Source organism: Camelus bactrianus, chromosome 17 (assembly GCF_048773025.1).
Source record: "Camelus bactrianus isolate YW-2024 breed Bactrian camel chromosome 17, ASM4877302v1, whole genome shotgun sequence".
NCBI lineage: Eukaryota > Metazoa > Chordata > Mammalia > Artiodactyla > Camelidae > Camelus > Camelus bactrianus.
The window spans coordinates 5,806,511-5,829,419 of record NC_133555.1 but is presented as its reverse complement, the minus strand read 5'-3'; the positions used below and the strand labels follow the sequence as shown (position 1 = coordinate 5,829,419).

The 22,909-nt window shown below is 53.5% G+C and overlaps 1 protein-coding gene across 5 annotated transcripts in view; it reads right to left on the bottom strand.

Annotated features, from left to right (window-relative positions):
- The window catches only part of ATP2B2 (ATPase plasma membrane Ca2+ transporting 2), a 330,499-nt gene that overhangs the window by 101,784 nt on the left and 205,806 nt on the right, over positions 1-22,909 (bottom strand). For all 5 annotated transcript variants that reach the window (XM_074344350.1, XM_074344347.1, XM_074344349.1 and 2 more), the window contains one exon: positions 4,870-5,374. In XM_074344350.1, the coding sequence (XP_074200451.1) occupies positions 4,870-5,068 (199 nt within the window). In that variant the 5' untranslated portion in view covers positions 5,069-5,374. The remainder of the gene's footprint in view (positions 1-4,869; positions 5,375-22,909) is intronic.

Sequence of the window (22,909 nt, the reverse complement as noted above, 5' to 3'; positions counted from 1 at the left end):
GTGTTGAATTCCCCATGTGGACCCTGTGTCCGAGTGGCCCCAGATGCACCCCACCTGGGACACTGCGCTGCATGTGTGGCTGCCTGTTTCCCTGTCGACTCCTTAGGGCCCTGGAGATCCTAGGGGAGACGGAGCACAAGGAGAAACAGCGTCACAGTGACAAACAGGAGACCCCCCCCACTGCCTTCAGGCCCTTCCCCGTGCCCAGCCGGTGGTGGCTCTGTGCGTGGCAGGGGCCCTGCTGGTCCGTGGGGTGTCTTGTTTATTGCCGTGTTCCTGCCACACGGGGCAGCATCCCCCACGATCTGCTCCCCTGTCCACCAGCAGCCGGTCTGCTCCGCCTGTCCACTGGGCAGGCTGTAGGAGTCATACAAAATTAACTGGAGGTTACGTTTCACAACACGCCGATGTATCCAGTTCCCACCCCACCCTGCTGCTGCCCTGTCTTCTTTGTCCCCTTTGTCCCCCACCATGAAATATGCAGTGCAGGGAGCACCCGACAGGACCTCTCGGGACCCGCTGCTGACAGCTGGCAGTGCGGGGTCAGGACGGGAAGGACAGGAGCCACAAGGGACGAGCCGCTCAGGACAGTGCAGCTCCAGGCTCCTGGAACAGAAGCCCAGTGTTCCGTGGGTGACACAGGGTGTCCTGCATCCTGTCCCAAGGCTGCCGCTTTCCATTCCACACGAAGAGGGGCACAGAGCCGCCTCTGCCTCTTCTCCCTCCTTCCCTTCGTTCTGCCAGTATTTTTGAGCCCCTAGGCACTATGGCAGGTTTTGGGGACACAGTGGAGAATGACAAACAGCTCCTGCTTCAGGGCTCACAGGCCACCCCCACTTCCACGACCCATTTTTCCAGATTCAATGCAAAGCCACCCTCCCTGCAAAGCCTCCTTGGATAGCACATTGACTCTTATTGGGCACTGTCTTATTTCATTGCCTAATTCTTGCACAAGGATGGGGCCAGAGTTTTCTTTTTTTTTTTTTAATGGAGGCACTGGGGATTGAACCCAGGGCCTCGTGCATGCTAAGCATGCGCTCCACCACTGAGCCATTACACTCCCCACCGAGCATGTTTTTTTTTTTTTAAAACAGATATTTGAGTATAATAATAATAACAAGATGATGAACATCATTTTGTAAGTGTCTAGGGGCTGCCACACGCCACACTGAGCCCTTCATCTGGATGGTCTGATTTAATCCGCACAACTTAGTGTGATGTAGGTAATGTTGTTAACCCCATTTCACAGATAGGACAACTGAGGTTCAGAGAGGATTCATTGAACCCCAGCCCTCCAGTGTTCCTTGAACAGTAGGATTCAAATCCAGTCAGGATTCAAACCTGCATCTCAGGGACTCCACTGCCCTAGGCTGGATGGGTGTGGAAGGCAGAGGGCAGTAGGGGGCGCAAAGGGAAGGGCATTACCAGGATGGAACAGAACTGGCAGTGGGAGAGGAAGGACTCGTGTTCAGGACGGGGCAGAGGCCACCTGACTGGGTGGGAGGTCCAACACTGCCAGGCCGTGGGAGCTGAGCTCATGGCCTGTGTGGGCAGCCTGTGCCCTGAGTGGGAGCTCCCTTCTATGGCTTCAAACCCCCTCTATCATTTGGGGAGATCCTTTTGCCTAAAACTAGCTGGATGTGAACGGGAAGGCTAATTTATGCGGGGCCCGGGGCAGCCTCCTGGGGCTGACTCAGGCTGCTCCCTGGTCCCGTCAGCAGGTGAAGACTGGGGGTGTCGGGAAGGGCCAACTTGAGCCCCTGTCTAGAGTGGGCACAGCCCCAGACCACGTGGCTTTTAAGCTGGGGGCTGGGGCTGGAGGCTAGACATTTCTCTAAGTCAGAAGAGGGCCAAACAGGGTGGGACAAATGCTGAGCAGGAGAGAGAAAAAGGTAAGTTCCCTGGTGGCCCCACCTTCCTCAGGCTCTCGGCAGACAGAGGGCATCTTCACAGAACTGTTTCAGGGCACGAAGTGGCTCGGGGCTGAGGGTACACCTGGCCGTGGTGTTGGACGGAGCTGTATTCAGAGTCTCTGATGTGAGCTATGGTGGTGACATTGAGCCCTCATGCTTCCTGTCTGTGAAATGGGTACCAACACCTGCTTCCTGGGACACGGGTGATTAAAATGCAGAACAGCCTAGTAAAACGTGTAGCACCACCATGATGCCGATCAGTGTCCTGGAAGAGTCTGATTCCACCCATTCTGGAAAATGTGATTGCTGCTTCCAGAGTAGCGATAATCACACGGGAAACAAGTGTGGACACTGCTTGATGACCACATGCTGGGCACTTGGCCTGATCCACTCAGTGTTCAAAACCCATTTTACTGATGGGGAAACGGAGGTGTGTAGCTCTGGGGCTGAATCCTAACACACAGGGCTATCCGCGTGCCCTGTAGGCGTTGCGCTAAGCTACTTCACTTTATCCTTGCCACAACCCTATGAGGTAGCACTACTATTATCCTGTTTTACAGGCGAGGAAACTAAGGTGCAGAGAGGCTGAGTAACTTGCCCAGAATCCCACAGCTGTTAAATGGCAGAGCTGGAATTTGAAGCCAAGTCGTCCAAGTCTGGGGTCTGTAGCATTAGGCTCCTCTGTCCTTCCCCAAACCTCGTCCAGCTCCACCTGCACCTGGGAGATCCATGTGGGGATCAGTGCAGCAGGGGCTCCGGTGAATCCTGCCACGGGCTTTCCTCCTTCTCAGGGACCTTTCCCAGCAGAGACCTCATTTGATGAAATATTAGGAAGCCAAGGCCCAGAGAAATCAGACAAAAGCCTCAAAGGCACACAGCTGAGAGGCAGCAGAGCAACAGTCAAAGCTGTTACTATCTTTTCCATTTTATAGATGAGAAGTCTCCCTTCTTTTACAATTAATGCCTAACTTCTTGCAGCACACCAGTCATCTGGGAATTGCTTCTAAGAAATTCTGTTCTGTGCCACGTCACATGCTTTGCCTTCTCTTTCCTCCACAGCCAAGTTCAAACACCTCCTTCTCCTCCAGGAAGCCTTCCCTGACTTTCCCTGCCCACCTGTCTCCCTTCTCCGGATCCCTGGGGCCCTTGCTGCACTCGGTCTGGATTATCCGCTGTTTTGGCTGCTTAGCCATCTGAGAGCTGCTCCCTACGGGCTGGGGACTCAGTGACCACAGCTCCGGGTTTCACAGGGCAGTTATCCAGGCTCTGTGCCAGGCCCCAGGCAGGGTGCTGGATGCTCACAGAGGAGCAGCATGGGATTCCTGCCCTCAGGCACACACACACGCTGTCCCCAGCAGTACAGATGGGGGACACAATGAACCAACTGGTAGTGGCAGCGCTGGAACTTGGCTGAGAGCTGCTCAATTTCCCAGGTCCAAGAACTTGAGAGGCTGGAGGGGAGGGCAGATTTCGTAACCTGGGGTCCAAGGTCTGGCTTCAAGGGGCTCTGTGAACCTGCTTACAGTGTGGGTATGCTGTGGGCCACTCTGTTGCATGTTGTTGGCTGTTTTTCTGGGGAGCCTCCACAGAGTCTGAGGTCCAAAGACACTTAAGAATTCCTGACTCAAGAGAATCTCCTGGTCCCATTCAAAAGGCAAAGACCACTGGGACAACTCTGCCACCCAGCAGGCCAGGTATACCAACCTGATGGTGGAGGTGAGCGTGGGCCGTTCTGCCACATGAAGCTGGGGCCCAGGAGTGCCCAGGCCAAGCCCACTCCAAGGGTCACACATGGCTCTTCTCAAGCCCTGAGCTAGAATCACACAGGGAAGAAAGGATGCTTCCTCTCTCTCCACCCTCCCCCAACCAAACAAAACCAACACCACCAAGAAAGAAAAAGGTGTTTCTAAACTTTGGCCCAGACTCAGCATGTGGGCAAAACATCAGAGACAGCGGCCAATCTGGGAAGAAGGACCAGCCTGACCCAGGAGAGGAGGGCCCCACACCGGGTGGGGCACCGGGTGTAGCGGGCATCCGCACAGCAACCACTAGATGGACCGCCTGGCCCCCTGAGCAGCTCCACAAGCAGCCACCGCAGGAATGTGCTCAGGGCTAATGCCCAGCGGGGTCCCGGGCACAGGGACTGGAGTTAGCAGGTGGTGTGGGAGGGCTCCCTGGCCTCAGATTTCTTATCTGTCAGTGCGGATTAGACTTCAGATGCTGCCTGCCTCCCAGGTTGTGGTCTATACCTGGGGGAGGAATTGTCACCCATTCCCTTTAGAATAATAATGGCTGCCACATATTGAGCACCTACTGAATGCTCAGGCTTCTACTAGGCACTGTGAGGTAGGCATTGACCCCATTTTCCAGAGGAAGAAATTGAGGCCCAGTGCAGCCTCTTTGCACAAAGTTGCAGGACTGGGAGTGACTCATACCCATGCCTTTGGGGTTTATGCAGGGAACTCTTCTCCTTCACGGTGAGGGGAAGGTAACCATGGGGATGTGGACCCAAAATCTGGTGCCCAAACTGGGCTGGTTTCTTTCTTTTCTGCCTTGGAGCAGATGACCTGGCTTTGGTCCCCTCCAGAGGAGCCCCCAGGAACCTGAAACGTCCCCTCTGTGGGGATCCCAGGCCTACAGGTGTAAGAAAGCCCCACACCCATCTCCAGCACAAGACACACATGGGTATCTGTCGCCTCTCCCGTGACGGCCCATCTGCCCACCTGCTCTGTCTTCCTAGCAGCTCTACAGCCACCCCAGAGACCCAGCAACCCCAATCAGAGCCTAGATTTGAGTCAGACAGGACCTGGCCCAGCAGCAGGGGTCAGGGGGCTGGAATTAGCTGCATTGGTTCCACGCTCGAGCTCAGACGAGGGGATTCCTGGTGCCTGGCGAAGGGAGACCAGGAGCTGACTGACCTCTGCATCCAAACCCTGTTTGAGCCTCCTGCACCTACCTTCGACAGATGAGGTTTTGAGGCGCCGGCAGATGGCGTCAGTGTCCCCATAGGTCTCCTTGATTTTGACCACGGCCTCCGTGCCCCGCAGCTCCATGAGGGAGCGCAGCTCCTCCATTGTGCACCCAAACTCGCCCCCATGGCTCGACTCATTTCTTTGGTTTTTGGAGTAAAAGTCGCTGTTGGTCATGTCACCCATGTTTGCTGCAGTCCCTGCTCGGGGTGTGCCCGAGGGTCACCAGTGGACAAGAGGCTGTCAGGCGATGGCTCTGTGTGGCTGTCCTCAGCACAACCTCACTGGACGGCTGTGGCTCCTGGTGGCTGACCCCCGGGGGTGGCTGAGGTGGGCTGGCGACAGTGGTGCTGGGCTCCAAGGGGTGTCCCCGGGCGTGGGGCGAGGTCCAGGGGCCGGAGGGGCTCAGGGCTGTAGACCCAGGAGTCTCCATTCAGTGGGGCCCATGCTGCTCCCCAGAGCTGGCATCTACATGGTCAGGGGCGGTGGCTCCTGTGGGGGCAAGCACAGAGTGGTGACGAGGGTCAGGAGCTGGAGGCCTCATGGGACAGGGACGCAGGAAGGCCCAGCCTGCAGGTGCTACACAAACACACACCACCCCAAGCAACACCCACTACACACACACACACACAATACATCCTCATCCACTGGCACACAGTGTAAACCCAAATGTCCTGACACCCACGGGACACACCATGATACACCACCCTCCAGGCACAGCCTGCTGCACCATCATGACACATGCTAACCACCTAATCGTCCACTGCATTATGGAACACACTGACTTCTTGACACGAGCCCTGGTGTGCACACACAGCTCAGGGTGCAATACCTAACCTACTTTTAAGGCCTACACCACTGCCACACATACACCAACTCGTGGGTCCCTTCACACACACCTGGTGGACACCCCGTCCCCACCATGCACACTGTCACATGTAGTTCACATTTAAAGGCATCATCTTAACATGCCCACCTCACCCCCTCAAAAACACCCATGCTCACAGCCCTGTTTACACACATGCCATGAGCACACAATCTGGGGCATACTCCCCTCCCCCCAAGTACATTACTCCCAGGTTCTGGGCAGAGATGCTTTCCCTGTCCACGTTTCCTACATCTGCTGATACCCACTGTTCTCCCACTTGGGTCTCATAAATATAGGGATGGAGAAAGCAGTCCACCTCTGCCCGCAGCTTGCAACCACATTAATCAAGGCCCTCGGCCTGGCCAGAGGATCCAGCTCAGAATATTCACCAGGACGTCACTGGCCCTTAGCATGCTGGGGGTCACAGAGCCCTCACCTGGGTCCAGCACCACGGACAGCGGCTGCCACGTTCCTCGGGAGCCTGGGAGGAGGAGGGAGCACCGGTTTCTCCCTGCCCGCCCGGCCTCCCTTGCAGGAGTGTGGTATCTGTGGGGCTGCCAGGAGAAAACCCAATCCACCCAGATACCCAACACCGGTGGCCAAGTCCCGGCAAGCGTTGGGTGACAAAGGGCCTCTGCTGAGCTCGGCTGGGTCTGGCACGGGGACTGGCCCCGCCCAGCAGCCGCGGACAGCTGGCCATCCTAGGTCCAGGACAGTGAGAGGGAACAGGGGGGTCGGGCAGGAAGATGGGACTGACCCCCCGCTCCAGCCTCATCTCCTCCTCTGTCCCCTCTCCCCTTCCCCATCTCTCTCCTACACAATCTTTCCCTCTTGCACAGAATTTTAGAGCTGGAGATAATTTACGATTAACCTCGTTTTCCCAGTGAGGAACATGAAGCTCAGAGAGGGAAAGGAACTTGCCCAGAGCAAGAGTGGAGATGGGCTGGTCTCCTGACTCCCAGCCTATCGCTCTTTCCCCTCCCACTAGGGGGCGCTCCCTCCTTTGTCTTCGAAGAGCAGAGGCTGGTGGGAGGACTGTGCCTGAGGGCAGTGAACAACACAGGGCCTGGAACCAGAGTGATCCGGGTTCAAATTTGAGCGATCCCAAATCCTGGCTGTGGGACCCTGGGCAAGTCCCTTCACTTTTCCGAAGCTCAGTTTCCTCGTCTGTAAAATAATAGTCATTCTCCCCGGTCCCCCTACGACCTCCCAGTTTACTGGGAACTAATTATGAACCCTATTAAAATCCAGCGTGTTTCCACCTGGGGTACGGGGCTTCCCAGCTCGGGTCGGGGGTGCTGGAGCCACAGAAGAAGCCCGTCATGCCACACAGGAGGGCACTTTCAATCAAGGACGCAGCAGGAAGCCGTATTTTCACACTGGGACCAACCGCTATTGTATAGAGTAGAATTTAAAATGGACCTGATGCCTCAAGCAGAGACACGAGCAAGAGACACGAGACACCAAGGAAAGTGTGGGATGGTCCTTGATCATCGGGCCAGAGCCCATGAACTTTGACCCCTAATGGTATATCTGTGAGAGGAGCAGGTGCGGCAGGACCAGGCAGGCCTGTGTGCAGAGATGCTGCGGAGGTTAGCTGGAGGGGCTTCAGAAGACACAGTCTCTGGGTTCAAGTTCTGCCACCTCTCAGCAGAATAGGAGGCAAATTAACTTTGGTTTCATTATCTTCAAAAAAGGGAGGGGGAGTAACGCTATCTGCCTTGCAGGTATTACGAGGCTTAGATGAATTATTTTGTGTCAAATACTTAGGACCAAGCCAAGCACCTGGTGAGCACCCATTACTGTGATTAGGACCAGTCCATATAACCACTTTATGAGACAGGCTTGGTATTCCCATAGAAACTGAAGAAACTGAGGCCAAGAGAGGTGCAGTAACTTGTCCAAGGCCACAGAGTTAGCTAGTGGCAGAGCTGGGATTTGAACTCAGGCAGTCTGGATCCAGAGACATACTCTTAATCAGGATGCTTTGCTGCCTTTCCAGGTGAATCTCCCTCCCGGGGTTCTTAGGATGCTTAAAGGAAGTACCAGATGTGAATGAAAGTGCTTTGCAAACCACAAGAGACTCTGTAGCCCCGAGGTGCTGTTTTCTGTCTGTCCCCTTGCTACCTGCGGCGTGGCTTATAGGCACCGATAATTACATCTCTGACAGCACGAGCTATGAGAAGAGTTAGCAGTAATTATATCTGCGATGACAATAGGAGACATGAGTTAATGGACTTCTGGTGATTTTAATGACTATTATGTTAAGAGGAACAACGATCTTCAACCATCTATCCATCCATCTACCCATCTGTTCATCCACCCATCCATCCATCCATCCATCCATCCATCCATCCATCCATCCATCATCCATCCAGCCATCCATCATCCATCCAGCCATCCATTCATTGTGTTGTGGGCACCTACTTTGTGCCAGGTACTGAATAATCCAGACATGACCCCTGCCCTCCAAAAGCTGACAGCGAGGGGAGAGAGACAATTAAATGAACGACCTCTATAACATGATGGGCTTGCCACGACAGGGAGTCCCAGAGAATTTTTTCCCCTGCAGGTTAAGCAAGACTTAAACCAAATGATGAGTGAAAGAAACTGAAATATACAACTGTCTGTTAGTAAAAGGTTGGGTGGACTGTAGTTACATGTACAGGAAGAGACCCATGTGAACATGAATGGAAGGATGAATCTCTGGGAGAACAAAATCAGTTGAAAATTGGTTAAAAATCAGAACTCCATGGGGAGGTAATTGATGTTAAATTTCCTTCTTTAAGATTTCCCACTGCAGAGACCTCCTCTGATGTGGCTTGTCGCCCCCACCCCGCCCACCCCCTGCTCCTGCACCTCACGGGTGTGTGCATGAGGCCACTCATGTTCTGGGTGTCTTGGCTTGTCCTTCAAGGTTGCAGAGCTCACTTGATCCAACTGTGGAACTTGCCTGATTTGAGGTCATGATGCTCACCAGCACAGAAGCACTCAATGACGCCATAAAAATGATCTTCGGACAGACTGACAGAGCTGAAGACCTGGTAGTTTGGGTAGAATCCATCAGCTGCCTGAATCCTCCAGAACCGCCTGACATCTTTAACAGAGCAGCCTCCACCCGGGCCTTCACTGCACTGACGACGGTCTGTCCGGCTCAGCTTCAGCGTCCTTGGAAGGCTTCCCTGGCCACCCAGGGCTGTGTAAATGCTCCTGACTCCCAGATACCTCTGTGTTATACCACACTTCACACTTGAGTGCTTGGGCCCGCTTAGCTGTCTCCCTTCCCAGAAGCCGGGGTTTCTGTGTGGCCAGTAGCCATGTCTATTTTCTACTAGTACAGTGCCTGGCATCCAGAAGGCTGCCAATCAATGCCTGGTGAATGAATGGATACCTGGATCAGCCCTTGGGGTATCCGTCCATGGGAGGTGTGACTTTAGAGAGGTCCTGCACCTCATGCCCCTCATCTGTAAAATGGGCTGGAGACTCCTACCTCGCCTACCTTACAGGTTTACTAGGTGTCAAGAAAGAGATCAGAATCAGGACGTATATTTTTTTCTTTGAGATGCATCCCCTGTCCTCCGCTTCCCGGTTTCCCTTCGTCATAATGAGGCATGAGCGTGAGGCTAGGGCAGGCAGCTGTCCCCTCAGCCACAGCCCACCAGACTCCGACACCTTTGCTGCCTTGCACAAACGTGACATGAACCATCATTCTACGCTGAGAGACTAAATGTGCTACGTGACTTTGGAGAAGTCACCTAACCTTGCTAGGCCCCATCTGCAGAATGAAGCGGACCCACTGGTCTTCCAGGCTGCTGTACGGACCCACTGAGACCCTGGTGTGTGGGTCTCGGTGTGGCACATGGCCTGCAGCAGGCACTCTGCAGTGCTGGTTTCTGTGACTCCCCCAAGTCCCCTCCTACCCATCTACCTCCTGCAAGCTTGCGATGAGGTTCATTGGCAGCCAGCTCTCAGTGCTGTGCTGACAGTCAGTGCCGTCCTAGTTAATGGGCACACAGGCTGCTGTGGACCCAATGTGTCCCCCGTCCCAAATTCATATGTTGAAGCCCTGATCCCCAGTCTGATGGTACTGGGAGATAATTAGGTCATGAGGGTGCAGCTCTCATGAGTGGGACCAGTGTTCTTATAAAAAGAGACATGAGAGAGACGGTCTTTCTTGGCCACGTGAGGCCAATGAGAAGGTGGCCAACGGTAAGCCAGGAAGTGGGCTCTCACCAGGAACTGAATCTGCCAATACCTTGATCCTGGACTTCCCAGCCTCCAGCACTGTGAGAAATAAATTTCTGCTGTTTAAGCCACCCAGTCTATGGTGTTCTGTGATAGCAACCGAAGCTAAGACATGGGCCTGGGCAGAGCTGATAGCTAGTCCTGGGCCCAGAGAGGTTGAGTGACACACTAGAGGTCACACAGCCAACTGGGGCCACAGCCCACTGAAAAGCCCCTCCATGTTTTCCAAGCTCCTGCTGTGTGACCTTGACTAAGCCCCTTTCCTCCCCAGGCCTCAGTTTCCAACACAAGAGATTGGACTAGTATTCTCTGGGGTCCCTTCAGGCTCTGATGCACCAGCCCCTTGGGAATCCAGGAGAACATTCTGACAATATTGGATTTATGCATTTCGGTTTCATCTTATTAGCATTTAAATGACTCTAGATTGCTACATTTCAATGACTCAAGAATAGGTTAGGGGCACCTTAATAAAAAGTCTTTGCCAGGAGAGATGCTGGCAGGGAAAGGAGCAATTTTTTTTGGAGTTAATGTAACAAAAAAGGAATCTATCTTTCGAAGGAAGTATTTAAAAAAATAAATAAACCCAAACCCCAAACTAACAGCTTTTCAAATCCTAGGATGGTAGCTGGGACAGCGCAAACGAATTATGTGCTAAAAATAACTTTTGGCTGTCGAATCGTTCTGTTTTCAGATGTGCTGAATTTAAATGCCACCTTAATATGTATTTATAAAGTCAGCCTTTGAAGCGTCCCTGGCACCAGTGACAGATGTGGGGACAAGGCCCCATCTGGAGGTCCCCGATGATGGGGCCTGATGCTGCCACTTGCTGGCTCTGTGACTGGGGCGAAGCTCTTAACCCCTCCCTCTGCCCTGGCCTCCTGCTCCCAAATGCCACCAGCCCCGCAGCCTCTCTCACTGGGTTTCTGAGCACTAACTGAGACAGAGCCTAGCCCAGTTCCTGGCAGAGACCAAGACTTGTTAAATGGTGACTGTTCTCATGATGATAACTTAACTCACCCCCTTCCTCTATCCTCTGCTGAAACAGACTGTCCCCTACGCCGTTGTCCGTAACATGGAACTCAGGTAGACTATGCCATTCCCACAAGGCCCCCCGCACCGCCCGGAAGGCTGGGGAGGGTCCCAGCTTATTGGCACAGCCTACAGGTTAGTCTCTCCTCTGCTCTGGTCCTGACGAACTCCCTCAGGCAGGACATTTTCTTTCCTCTCCTGGATGCAAATTCTGGCCTTTCTGTAGCCTCCCCCGCCACCCCCGCCACTTGCGCCCAGCCCCAGCCACAGGAAGGAGCCCTCCTCCTCAGTTCCTGCTGACCCAGGGGAACTGGTGAACTCAGCCAGGCGACAGGGTGCAGAGGGACACCTGCTCCTCCCTCAGCATCACCCAGAGAGTCAGAGAGCCACAGCCATTGCCTCAGCTGCCCTGCTCTGCAGGAGGGGATGTCTTCCCTTGCACGTGAATGTGTGTGTGCATGTGTGTGAGAAGGACAGAGCCTGAAGGCTCTGCAGCAACCATGTGCATGTGAGTGTGTTATGGTGGATGGTCAGCATGGCTGCTCTGTAGTAAGGGGAACACCTGAGTCAGGAGTGTGAAAAGGCCAGCGTAGGGGTGGGCCTGTAAGTGTCTTTGTGCCAGAGGGTCCCTGTGGTGTGTCAGCAGACATGTGTTCAGTGTGGGTGGCCTGAAGGACAAGGTGTGCCTTGCAGGTCTACTGGAGTCTGTCAGCATCAGTGTGTGTGAGTGTGAGGGAGCCAGAGATGTGTCTGCCCATGCCAGCCTCTGAGTGTGCAATCCCATGATGTGTGTATGTGTGTGGCATCAAAGCTGACAATGACAATCTCGGCTTTGAATTCTCACAGTCAAGGAGAGAGAACGGGTAAAGGGAATTGAAAATGAATACCTCAGAAGTGAGTTTAGTGCTATTTTTAGAACACTCCTATCCTGTTAACCAGAAAAGGAAAATCTGAAAAAAAAACAAAAATCCCACAGAAACAGCCACGCATCAGCCTCAAAGGCACAGATGGCAGAAGCAGGACCATGGGCTGGGCTGGGCTGTTAGGGACTCGGGGCTTCTCACATAGATTCTCACCCTCCTGCGTGGCTTGAGGGAGAGTAGGTCCAGCCCTTGACTGCCCACCAGGGTCAACTCTCTCCACTGCTCCCTGTTCTCCACAGGAGTTTCCAATGTTAGATGGGAGGAAACCCCCCACATTTCTGGTCCTCTAGGTGCCTCGTATACCCATTCATCCATCCATCCATCCATCCACCTACCCAATAAACCTAAAACGCTGCATCTCAGGTGCTGCCCCAGGCACTAGGATTCTGGGGAGAGCAAGGGAAGTGCACAGACCCTTCTTCTTGCTATCTAAGTAAGGTCTGCTCACTTGTCACAAAGAGCATCCCCCTACCCTCCACGGTCAGGATCTGCAGACTGAGTTGAATGATTCCTGCACAACTTTTGCTTCAGATTTTGGGAGGATGTAATCCAAATGGCATTTGCCTGGGAGTCAGATCTGCTAGGTCCCCACCTGGGCTTGACCATTACCATTAATATGGATTGCTTAGCACCTGCTTCCATGGGCTGTGCGGTATCACTGTCCCTAATTTACAGGCAAGAAAGCTGGGGCTCAGAGAGTCACAGATAACCAATGCCATACAGATGGGACCTGGCATAGTTTAAATATGCCTGCTTGAGTCAAAAGCCTCTGTGCTTATTCTGTGTCCATTGCCTTTCACCAGCTCACAGTGTGGCCTTGGACCAGTGCTTTCTTCCCTGTGCCTCAGTTTTCTTTTCTATAAAGTGAGGTGGGGGGATTGGACAGATAGTGTTAAAGGGACATTTTAGCGGCATCCTCAAGGACCCTCCCATCACCTGATATTTGCTTCTTGGGACACACATGCTTCCCTGAGCCTCCTTGCTGCCCTGTGGCCTCCAGCAGGAACACCGTCTTAGGCGCAAGCCAAGTCCTGCTGGGCTGCAGGCCGAAGGAAGGAGAAATGCCTTAGAGCCTGGGGGTCACAAGCTGGTGAGAATTCACCTGCTGCCTTTCACAGCCACTGCCTTCACCTTGGGCCTCTGCATGGCAGCGTCTGCCTTCCAAGATTTGCACCCTTTGTGTGCTTCTTGTTTAGAAATCTTCCCTTAAAAAAAAATCCCGTGAGAGTTTTCTGATGAAGCAAAAACAGTAAAGTCATCAACAGGTAGAGGCAAGAAAGCCTAGGTGAGGCAGAAAAGTGCTGGGAAAGACTTCACCTTGGCCTCCAAGAGAGGGTACATGCAGTAAGAAGGCTGGGGACAGTGGCTCTGCCTAAGATGGACCAGTTGCTCTGGACAGTGTTCTCTGGTTTCAGCCAAATATCTTGGCCACCTCCCCAGTCTTACCTCTCCCCTCGCCCAACTCTCCCTACAGAAGCATTGACTTCCCTGTATGCCCCAGCCTCCAGATCCTAATTGGCTACAGTGACACTGTCCCTTCCTGTCTTCATCTGCCTCCTTCTCTCTCACCTCCAGCTTTGTCCCCATGGATTACAAGCAAGGGCCTGAAGGAAGGACGAAAAACAATAACAGCACACTTGGATCATACCTACTATGTGCCAAGTCCCATTCTATGCACTTTATGTTTGTTATCTCATTTAATCCTTCACAACAACCCTATTACACAAGTACCACTGCACTCTCATATTACAGAGGAGAAAACAGAAAAAGAGAGTGCAGTGACGGTGTAAGGTCCTTGGTTAGCGGCGTGGCAGAGCCAGCTCTCAAACACGCACACAGATACTCTTAAGGGCTCACTCACATCCCTCTTTCCACCTGACCAGGCTCCTTCCCTTTTTTCTGGTTTCCATAATGAAGCACAGGATTCTGCAGTGTCAGGCTCTGACCATACATAACAGTTCACTGGCTTCTTGGTGAGTCCTCAGGCTTCACCTCTGACCGTGGAGGCCAGGGAGCAGTCTCTGGGGATGAAGTGTGGATGGATGGATGGAGGTGGGTGCTGGGGAGGGATTGGGTAGCTGAGGTCAGGGAACCTGATAACCACAGGCCCCCTCTCTCTCCCCCGCAGGCTGACTAGCAGAGGCTGCGAGTGAGCCCTGTCCATGGGATTGTGGTGCTGACTGACAGTCCCCCTGGGGAGGACAAAGAAGCAGGCACTGGGGAACTGTCTCCACTGGGAGCTGTCCAAGGCCACAGTGCTGACTGGGGATCTGGGGTGGGTTTAAGGACCGTGTGCCAAGGAGCTGTCCATGTTCTATGGTGCTGATGTAGAGCAAAGAGCTATAAGTGCCCCCTAGAGCTATCCAGGATAGCAGTGCTGACTGATGGGGCCCAGGGCGGGGAAGCCTGAGGAGCTGGGTGTGAATGGGGTAGGCAGGGCACAGGGCATTTTCCATTAGGTCTTTGAATGGACATGGGGAGCTGACCTGAGATGTTTGGTGCTGCCCCTCAAAGCCAGGTTGTCAGGCAGTGGGGGTGTTCCAATGAGCAGGCCTGAGCCAACAAAATGACACAAGGCAAAAGGTCACTTGGGGCCACTTATGTGCATACATGGAAGATCCACCTTGGCCCATCAGTGCCATCTGTCACCAATGCCAGAAGTCCCACTGTTAGTAATCCATTCTTTTGCATTGTGCATGGTCCTTACCCTCTGGTTCCTGCTGGGACCATATTTAAGTGGTGGTATCTCAGTAGGGCTGAGTTTATTAAATTCTTTTCTCCATGGAATGGGGAAGGTAAATTCACCCACAGAGGTGCCAAGGGATGAGTTTAAGTTGGGAGATTACTTTTGAATAGTGAGTTCTTTGAGGTTCAGATCAGAGAAGCAGGAAGCTTAGGCTTAGGAAAAGTCATTCTATGTGGTCTCAGAACACAGAGGCCAGGAAATAGAATTACATGGAAGGAGGGGAAAGGCAGAAAAACAGAACTCCTGTATTCAAAGGAGGAGGGGAGTCAGACTGATGCAGGCAGTGGCAGGGGTGGGTATTTGTATATGTGGAAGAGTTTTTCAGACTTAATATCTCACTGCTGTGGTAAGTCTTCTGGGTTCAAGCAGAGCTGCCCCTGGTTTGGTGACAGTGCATTTACTGCCTTCCATGCCCCAGCCCAGGTTATCTCCCCCAGAGTTTCCTTGGTGGAAAGCTAGTGACCTCTGTCAGGGCACTGACTCAGCCTCAAACCTGAAGGTGGTGAATCAGAAGGCAAGGAAGCCAGAGGAGGAACTGAGAGAAGGAACTGAGAGCAGGAGCTGCCTTCCATGGCCAAGGTTTCCTCTCCTTTCTCTCTTGATAAAGGCTTCTCTGGGTGGAGCTCAGGACCACAGAGCAGGGCTGCTCAAAGTGGGGCTCTCCAAGGGCCACCCATGTTGGCATCACCTGGGTGCTGGTTGAATCCCCCAGCTCCAAGCCTGAAGAGATGAGTCAATCTCTGGTGGTTGGGATGGGAATTTTAAACAAGCAGAACCACTGCCCTAGATCTCTGGGGCTCCATTTCCAGCCCCTCCTTCAGCTTTCTTCCTCTTGTAGCCAACATTCTGCTGGTTCTGGGTTCCAGAATCCTGCCCTGCTCCTGTAGCCCAGCCTATGGCTGAAAATCACCTCCAGCTCCCTGTCTCTGCTCTTCCAAATGCCACTTTTTGCCAGACCAGGCCCTAGGTGTCCTCTGGGAATGACTCCCACCAGCTGCTCCAGGGCCCTTCTGTCTTCATACCCTTGCCCAAGCCTGATGACCCCCTTCCCTTCTTCCCACTCTTCAATGGCTTCCCTGATCAGTTTTGCCCAGAGGTCTGAATGGCTTCTCTGTTTTGGGCCAACTGTAGGTTTTTCCCACAGTCCTTGACCCTCTTAATGCCTCAGCCCTTGCTGGCAATGCCACCCATCTGGCATCGACTTGCACCCTAACATGAGTGGTTCCCCAACTGACATTTCTTCTCTGCCCTTTCTCCTAAGCTCTAGAACCAACCTTCCTGTGACTACCAAATGTCCCCTTTGAAGGTCCTCCTGGCTCTTAGATTTCCCCCCCAAATCCTCATCTTTCTGTGATCTCTGTGTCAGTTATGACATCCAATGTACCCTCACAGATTCCCGGAGTTGGACTATCAGGGTCACCCTTGATTCTGTTTCCTCCTTAGGTTCAATCAGGTGCCCAGACCCAGGGAGCAGTGGGGTAAGAGCTCAGACTTTATCCTCTTCCTTGCCATCCTGAGCTGATTTAGTTCAGTTTCCTCATCCAAAACCACTCAAAGGCTCCTTATTACCCACCCGCTTCACTGTCCCCAAAGTGATGCTGACAGTGACTTCCATTTACTGAGTGTCTTCCACTTGTCAGGAGCTGTGTTAGGCTCTGAAAACATCTTATCTCACAATAACCCCATGACGTAGGCATTCTTCTCCCTATTTTACAGATGAGGAAACAGACTCAGAGAGGTGGAATAACATGGCGCCCAGGTCACAGAGCTAAGGAGCGGTAGAGCCAGGAGGGGAACTGGGACCTGTCTGACTCTAAAACCTCTCAGATTTGAGCCACTCTCTTTATTAAAACCTGTCACTGGCTACTGGTGCCTGTTTAAAAAAATACGTATTCATGACCGCTGCATCCAGGATCCTGCATGACTGGCAGGAGCCCACCTCCCTGGGCTCTGGTGTAAGTGAACTCCTGTGTTTCTTGAATAACTAATGCATGCTCCTGCCTCCTACCCTCTGCAGACACTGTTGCCTCTGTCTGAGATTGTCTACATCCACTTTGCCTTTAATCAAAACTTCCTCTCTAAGGCCCAGCCAGCCCTAGTGTCAACTTCTCTGTGAAGTTCTCTCCAATTGTTCTGCTACGCATTTCAACCCCCTTCCCACTGCTGGCCCATCACATGTGGCTCATTCCTCGGCTTCATACCCGCCACCCTCAGTCTTGGAGTGGGTTTTGCCAGCCTGCCTCCCCCACTAGATGGTGAACTCATTGAGATCAGGGCCTCCCTAGCCCCCAGCACAGGACTGGCCTCCACAAATGCTGGCTTCACAACTGAGAAAGCAATGTCACTATGAGGACATAGTGAGGACATAGTGAGGACACACTGAGGACAACAGATCTTGGGATGCAGTCTGCATTTGGAAAATGGAAACTGGTCAGCTGGGTGGCAGGAAGAGCTGATGCTGAATGCAGCCAGGCGGTGTAAGTTGGCAAACCTGCTCCTGAATCTTAGGAAGCAGCTGCTCCAGCATCCCATTTCACAGATAAGCAAACGGAGGCTTTGCCAGGTTAAGGAGGTTGCCCAGGTTCATATAAACTGATGGATCTGAACCCAGGCAATCTGCCATCAGAATCCCTGCCTAAGCCCCTCCTGCGATGACTCAGAAGCCCAAGAGGGTGGTGGCTAAGGCAGTGGGACACACTGAAGCACTTGGGGTCTAGCAGGGAGATGTCCCAGCCCTTCTGAACCACACTGGTCAGGCCCGCACCTTCTGCCACACCCAGTGTTGCCTCCCACAGAGGATCCTTGTGGTCTGGCCATCACACCGTTCTCCCCCAACCTCTTCTCCATTCTCCACACAAAGCTGGAGGACAAGGATTAGGTTAAGGCAGAACACTTAGAATCTGTCAGGAGGCAGGCCCGGGCCCAGGCCCAGCGACCAGGCGGGGGTGCTGGGAGCACAGGACACTCCCACACTGAGCCTGTCCTCTGCGTTGACTGGCCTGGCCCCAGAGCTGCCCGACTGGCAGCCCCAGACCCCAGACCCCAGACCCCAGAATTCCACACCTCCTGGGCCCGCAGAATCTCTTTGGCTCCTGCACCCAGCAGGCCAGCCTGCTGATTAGTGACCGTCCCAGCCGGCCAGCTCGGCAGCTCTTCTCCTGACTTGGCATGGCTGTCCCGGCCACTGCGGAGACAAACAGAATCCGCCCGGCACCTTGAACAGATGGTGCCACTTCTAAAAATAATGCCGCACCACGCTCCCCGGCGCAGCCAGTCCCGGCGACAGAAGGGGGTGCGGGTGGGGGTAGGGGCTGCTAGCTGCGCTCACCAGCCATCTGCACAGGGACAGATGCGAATGCAGCCTCCCGGGGGACACAGGCCCAGGGGACTTCAGCCTTGCTGAAGCTGTGCAGAGCCATGGACCTGCTGCCTAGCTCTGTCTCTACAGTGAATGTAAAGAGTCCACGGCGGGTGTGCGGAGCCCGGCTCCTCTCTTTCCCCATCCTCATGGCTGCCCCAGCAGCTCCTCCTTCACACGTTGCGTGGCTGGGGTTCCCACCTGAACACTCGCTCTTCCTCGCCTGTTGCCTTTTACCTTGTGTCTTGGCCCCATATCCATAATCCCTAGTGCCATCTTCTCTTGAGAATTTCCTTCCACTCCCAGAAGCTTCCTCTTCCCTCTATGGATTCTTAAACCACTTTTCATTTGACTCATATCCTAGCAGGGTCAGAACTCCTTTGAGGCTGAGTCAGAAAGATCTGGGTTAGAACCCTCAACCTGCCATCACTGAGGGTAAATCTAGGCAGCCCTCTGGCCTCAGCTGCCGCATCTCTAAAATGGAGACCGTAATTATCCCTCACAGTGGGGCTGGGAAGCTGATGTGAGTTGCCCAGAGCTTGGCCAGAAGGAGACACAGAATCAACTGGAATGACAGTGATTTCTAGATGGGGAATTGGAGGCCCTGAGTGGAAGGTACTGGCCCAGGGCCACAGAGTAGGTCTAGCAGAGCTAGATTCAGGCTCAAGCCCTTTGCCAGAACTTTCATCTTCCTGGGATGCTCCGGGATGTGTCTCCCCTTCATCCTGGGACAGGGTTTTCCTTGAGTTCCAGTCCATTCTCCAATCCTGAGAGCTGGCCAGGGAGGCCTAAGGGACCCCCTGAAGATACACCCTTCCCATTCCTTGCTAAGAACCAGCCCTGAACCCCAGCCTGACCCCTGCAGCTTCTCAAGGAAGTTCAAGTCCTGCCAGAAAATTTAAGAGCTCAAAAGCCAAAGTGCTTCCAAGGCCCCAGGAGCCCCCAGTCCTTGGACCCTGGGGTTATCACATCCAGCAGATCTCCCACAACGGCCCCCAAAGCCTCTGCCCCCTCTGCCGTCCCAGCCCCGCAGTCTGCTCTCCTCCTCCTCCATGGGGCATGGTTCAGCCCCTCATCACCATTATTCTGCTCTCAAAGGTCCTGCTCCAGCCACGGCTGCCCTTCCTTTCTCTCCTGAGGCTCCCAATGGCTCTGGGGGGTCTCCCTGAAGAGGAGGGGTACAGTGACCCCATGGAGGGGGGACCGATGTCACCTAGATTCCAGGCCTCATGTTATGTTGCCACTAGGGCCTGCTCTCTGTGGGGTGTAACCCAGGAGTTTAGGCTTGCGGTTTCAGATGCAGTCAGAACCTACGCTCAGACCTCGCACAACTCTAAGTCACGGGCTCTTTCTCCAGCCCACCTCACCCGCTCTCTGCCTCTCTATCTATTTCAGTCCCTGACACCTCCTGCTAAATCAGGGCTTTCTGCTAAACCAGACTCCTTGCTACAGTTGACCAACAAGGCCAGAGCCACCACCTCTCTTTCCCTCTCCAGGGTCAGGTACAACATGAAAGGGATGCCAGGTTTGGGAGGCTTCGGCACATGCCTCTTTAGTAGCTGACACAGACCTCAATGACATCAGGCCTGCTTGGAGCTGGTCCTTGTCCACCATGTCTGTTACTGCAGGGGTATCCCAGGAAGCCCCTCCCCAGAGCAGAGACCACCAAAGGGGCATTGTTATTTTTAAAGCTTGATGGAAATCCAGAAGAGGCCCTGATTCCCCAGGCTTACTTGAATCCAGAGACGAGACAGGACCTCAGAGGTCAAAATCCCTGTGATGCCCAAGCCTCTTCATAGCACCTGTTTTTGCTTGCATGCCTCCCTTGACGGGGGACTCACTCCCTCTTTCCATGATAATCTATGTCAACACTGGTGGTTACTAAGTTCTTTGGGCTGAGTTGAAATTTTCTCTTTGCTAACTATTTTTTATTGTTTTACAGTTAATGGGTGTTCTGTGACTCACACAGAATAACCCTGCTCTCTCCTCCACTGAAAGTTCATGACCATGGATGCAGAGATGTGCGTGTGCCAGGGAAGAGTGTGTGCATGGCTGTGCAATCCTGCATACATGTACAGGTGTGTCAGGGAACGGGGGAGCACGTGCATGTTTGCACAAGGGTGTGCATAATCCTCCTGGACATGTCTGAGCAGGGGGTGTTCTGAGATGTGCAGAAGTGCACATATTTGGAAAAAAGACTCTACACAGTGTCTGGAAGGGGATCTTAGGGAGCCAAGGGTCATGGCAAAGAGCTTTATTACTATCTTGAGACTACCTCAGTCTCCCAGTTTGGGAGAGGGGTGGGTGGCCAGAGGGGGTACCCCTAAAGGCTCCAGAACAGAACAGAAGGCCAACCTGCAGCAGACACCTCGTCACTATTCCTGAGGCTGTCCGCAGGGTGGCCCTGAAACCCTGAACCCATACCACGCCACCAGATGACTACATCTCTCAGGGAACTCTGCCAGTAGGGCTCGCCCTAAACAAAGTGAGAGCGATGACAGAACAGCATGTTATATGAGTGGTCATAATGCTTTGTAGCCTCACAAAGAACCCACGGTCACTCCCATTTCACGAGTGCAGAAGCGAAGGTGAGAAAGATGCAGGGGCCTGAGCTGGGTTCGGCAGAGCGATGTCTTCAGGGGTCAACCTGGGGGCCCCGGATTCTGCACAGAACATGCAACTCCAGGGCTGGTCACCCCTAGAGACGGGTGTCTAGGCCTTGGGCCCTCCTGGCTTAGAGGTCTACCTTTAGTTGGTCCCTCTTTGGACCTCAGTTCCTCCATCTCTAAAATGAGGAGGTCGGACCAGATGGCTTCTAAGAGACCCTCACACATTGGCTTGTACTACGTCTTGGACACTGGATGGGACCCGGGGCAGGAGACCTCTCTGGCTCCTGGCATCTCTACTCCAGCAGGCATGTGTTTGCCCTTGGGTTGGCTGGAGTTATCTTCTGGATGCTGAGACATCCATGGGGACAAAATTTTCTGTTTAAAAAAATTAAAAATCAACTCAGAGCTGCCTTGTGAACAATCTGTCATGCCTTACCCCAAGCTGTTCCCTTCCATTTGCTTCTCTGACTGGTAGACTCCTATTCAGCCTGCAGGGCCCAGCTCAGAGGGCCCCTCCTCAGTGAACCCCATGCTGACTCCACTCTCCAGGCAGAGTCCACTGATCCATCCATGGGGCTTGACCATTCACTCCATCGAGGGCAGGGGACTGTCTATCCATCTCCGGGTCCCCAGTGCACCTGACAGACAGCTGGTACCTAACAGAAGCTTGCTGAGTGACTGTAGGAACCCATGGGTTGAGCTCAGAAACTGAGAGACAGCAAGATTGCCTGGGTCATGGGATCATCCACTTCTTCAACAACTACTTGCTTTTGAATACAAAGGCAGAGAGCACGTATTGAACACCTACTGCGTACCCAGCACTGGCCTCTAGGAAGGATGGACACTATTGCTGAACGAGAGGAAATGAGATCACATTTCTGGCAGGGAGGTGCCCACTGTGATCATGGCATTGGAGTAGCAGTAACTAATAAAAATAATCATAAGAGCAGCTAAGGCTTATTACTGCCAAGGGCTCCTCCCTGTATTAAGCTTGTTATATGCATGATCTCACTCAGTCCCACACTAGCACCTGAGACCAATACTCTAATTTTACAGATGAGGAAACTGAGGTTCAGACAGTGGGGTGACTGGCTAAGGTCACATGATGGTCTGCATTAGGGTCTGAGTCCCAAGGCTGTAATCTTGACCTCGACCCTCATCAGATTTCCAGGCCCAGAACCAGTCCCCCATGGTGGGGACACCAGTGGGGTGAAATGTGTTGTTCTAGGGGAGAGAGCGAAAGCCAGGGTCGGCCCTGCCCTCCCGCTTGAAGTGGAGGAACAGCGCCTGGTGTCCAGGTAGGCTGAGGGCTGGGAGGGAGCCCCAGACTTTTGCCAACTTCAGCATCCATAAGGAAATCCCCAGTGGGATTCTTGTCTGCTACTCGGCTGACAGGTGTGAGGCTGGGGCTTTGGCTGCCCTGGCAGGCTGGGTGTGAGGGGCGGGAAGCAGATGGCAGCCCCTTCCTGCGTTTGGAAGAAGTCAAGGGTGAAATCCTGGAGCCGTCAGCCTGGCCGCATCACCTGCTGTTAGAAACGGCCCCTGGGCCAGAGGGCTGGCAGCCACCCAACGTGGCTTTGCTGACGAATGACAAGCCTGGGGAGGCATGGCCACCAGCCCAGCACTTTGCCATGGATAACATCACTATCTTATAAATAAGGACTGTGGCTGGAAGGGGGTTATTCACAGTATGGCCATCTCTGTCTCTCCTGTGAGCCTGGGACTGAGGGAGCGAGGTGCCCATTTTAAAGATGAGGAGGCTGAGACTCAAAGAAGGCAAGCAAGTTCCTTGACACGGTCCTTCAGACGCGGTGCTGAGACGAGGCAAGGCAAGGGAGGCCCCCAGGCGCAAAATGCAAGGCGGTGCTCACTCTCAGGTTCCCGAGAGTGCCCAGTCCCCGTCCCTCCGCTAGCTGTCTGCCCTGCAGTTCAAGTCCACCTCAATGACCCATGCAGCTACATTGCCCCACCCTCCACCCCAAACACAGGGCAGAGATTGCAAATCCACAAAGAGATTTCAAACCCATTTAGGTAACTGCATGGATGATGCAGCTGTAATAGATTCTAAGAAGTACCCAGATGTAAAAGATGCTCAAAGCCAATGTCTCAGCAATCAGTTCCCGGAGCAGCAATGGATTCCAGGGCAACCACTTCATTTCTCACTTTCACTCATTTGGCAAACTTTTGCTGTGGGCCCACCATGCACCTGGACCTGTGGGCTGCCACGTGGGTGGAGAGGAACCGGACAC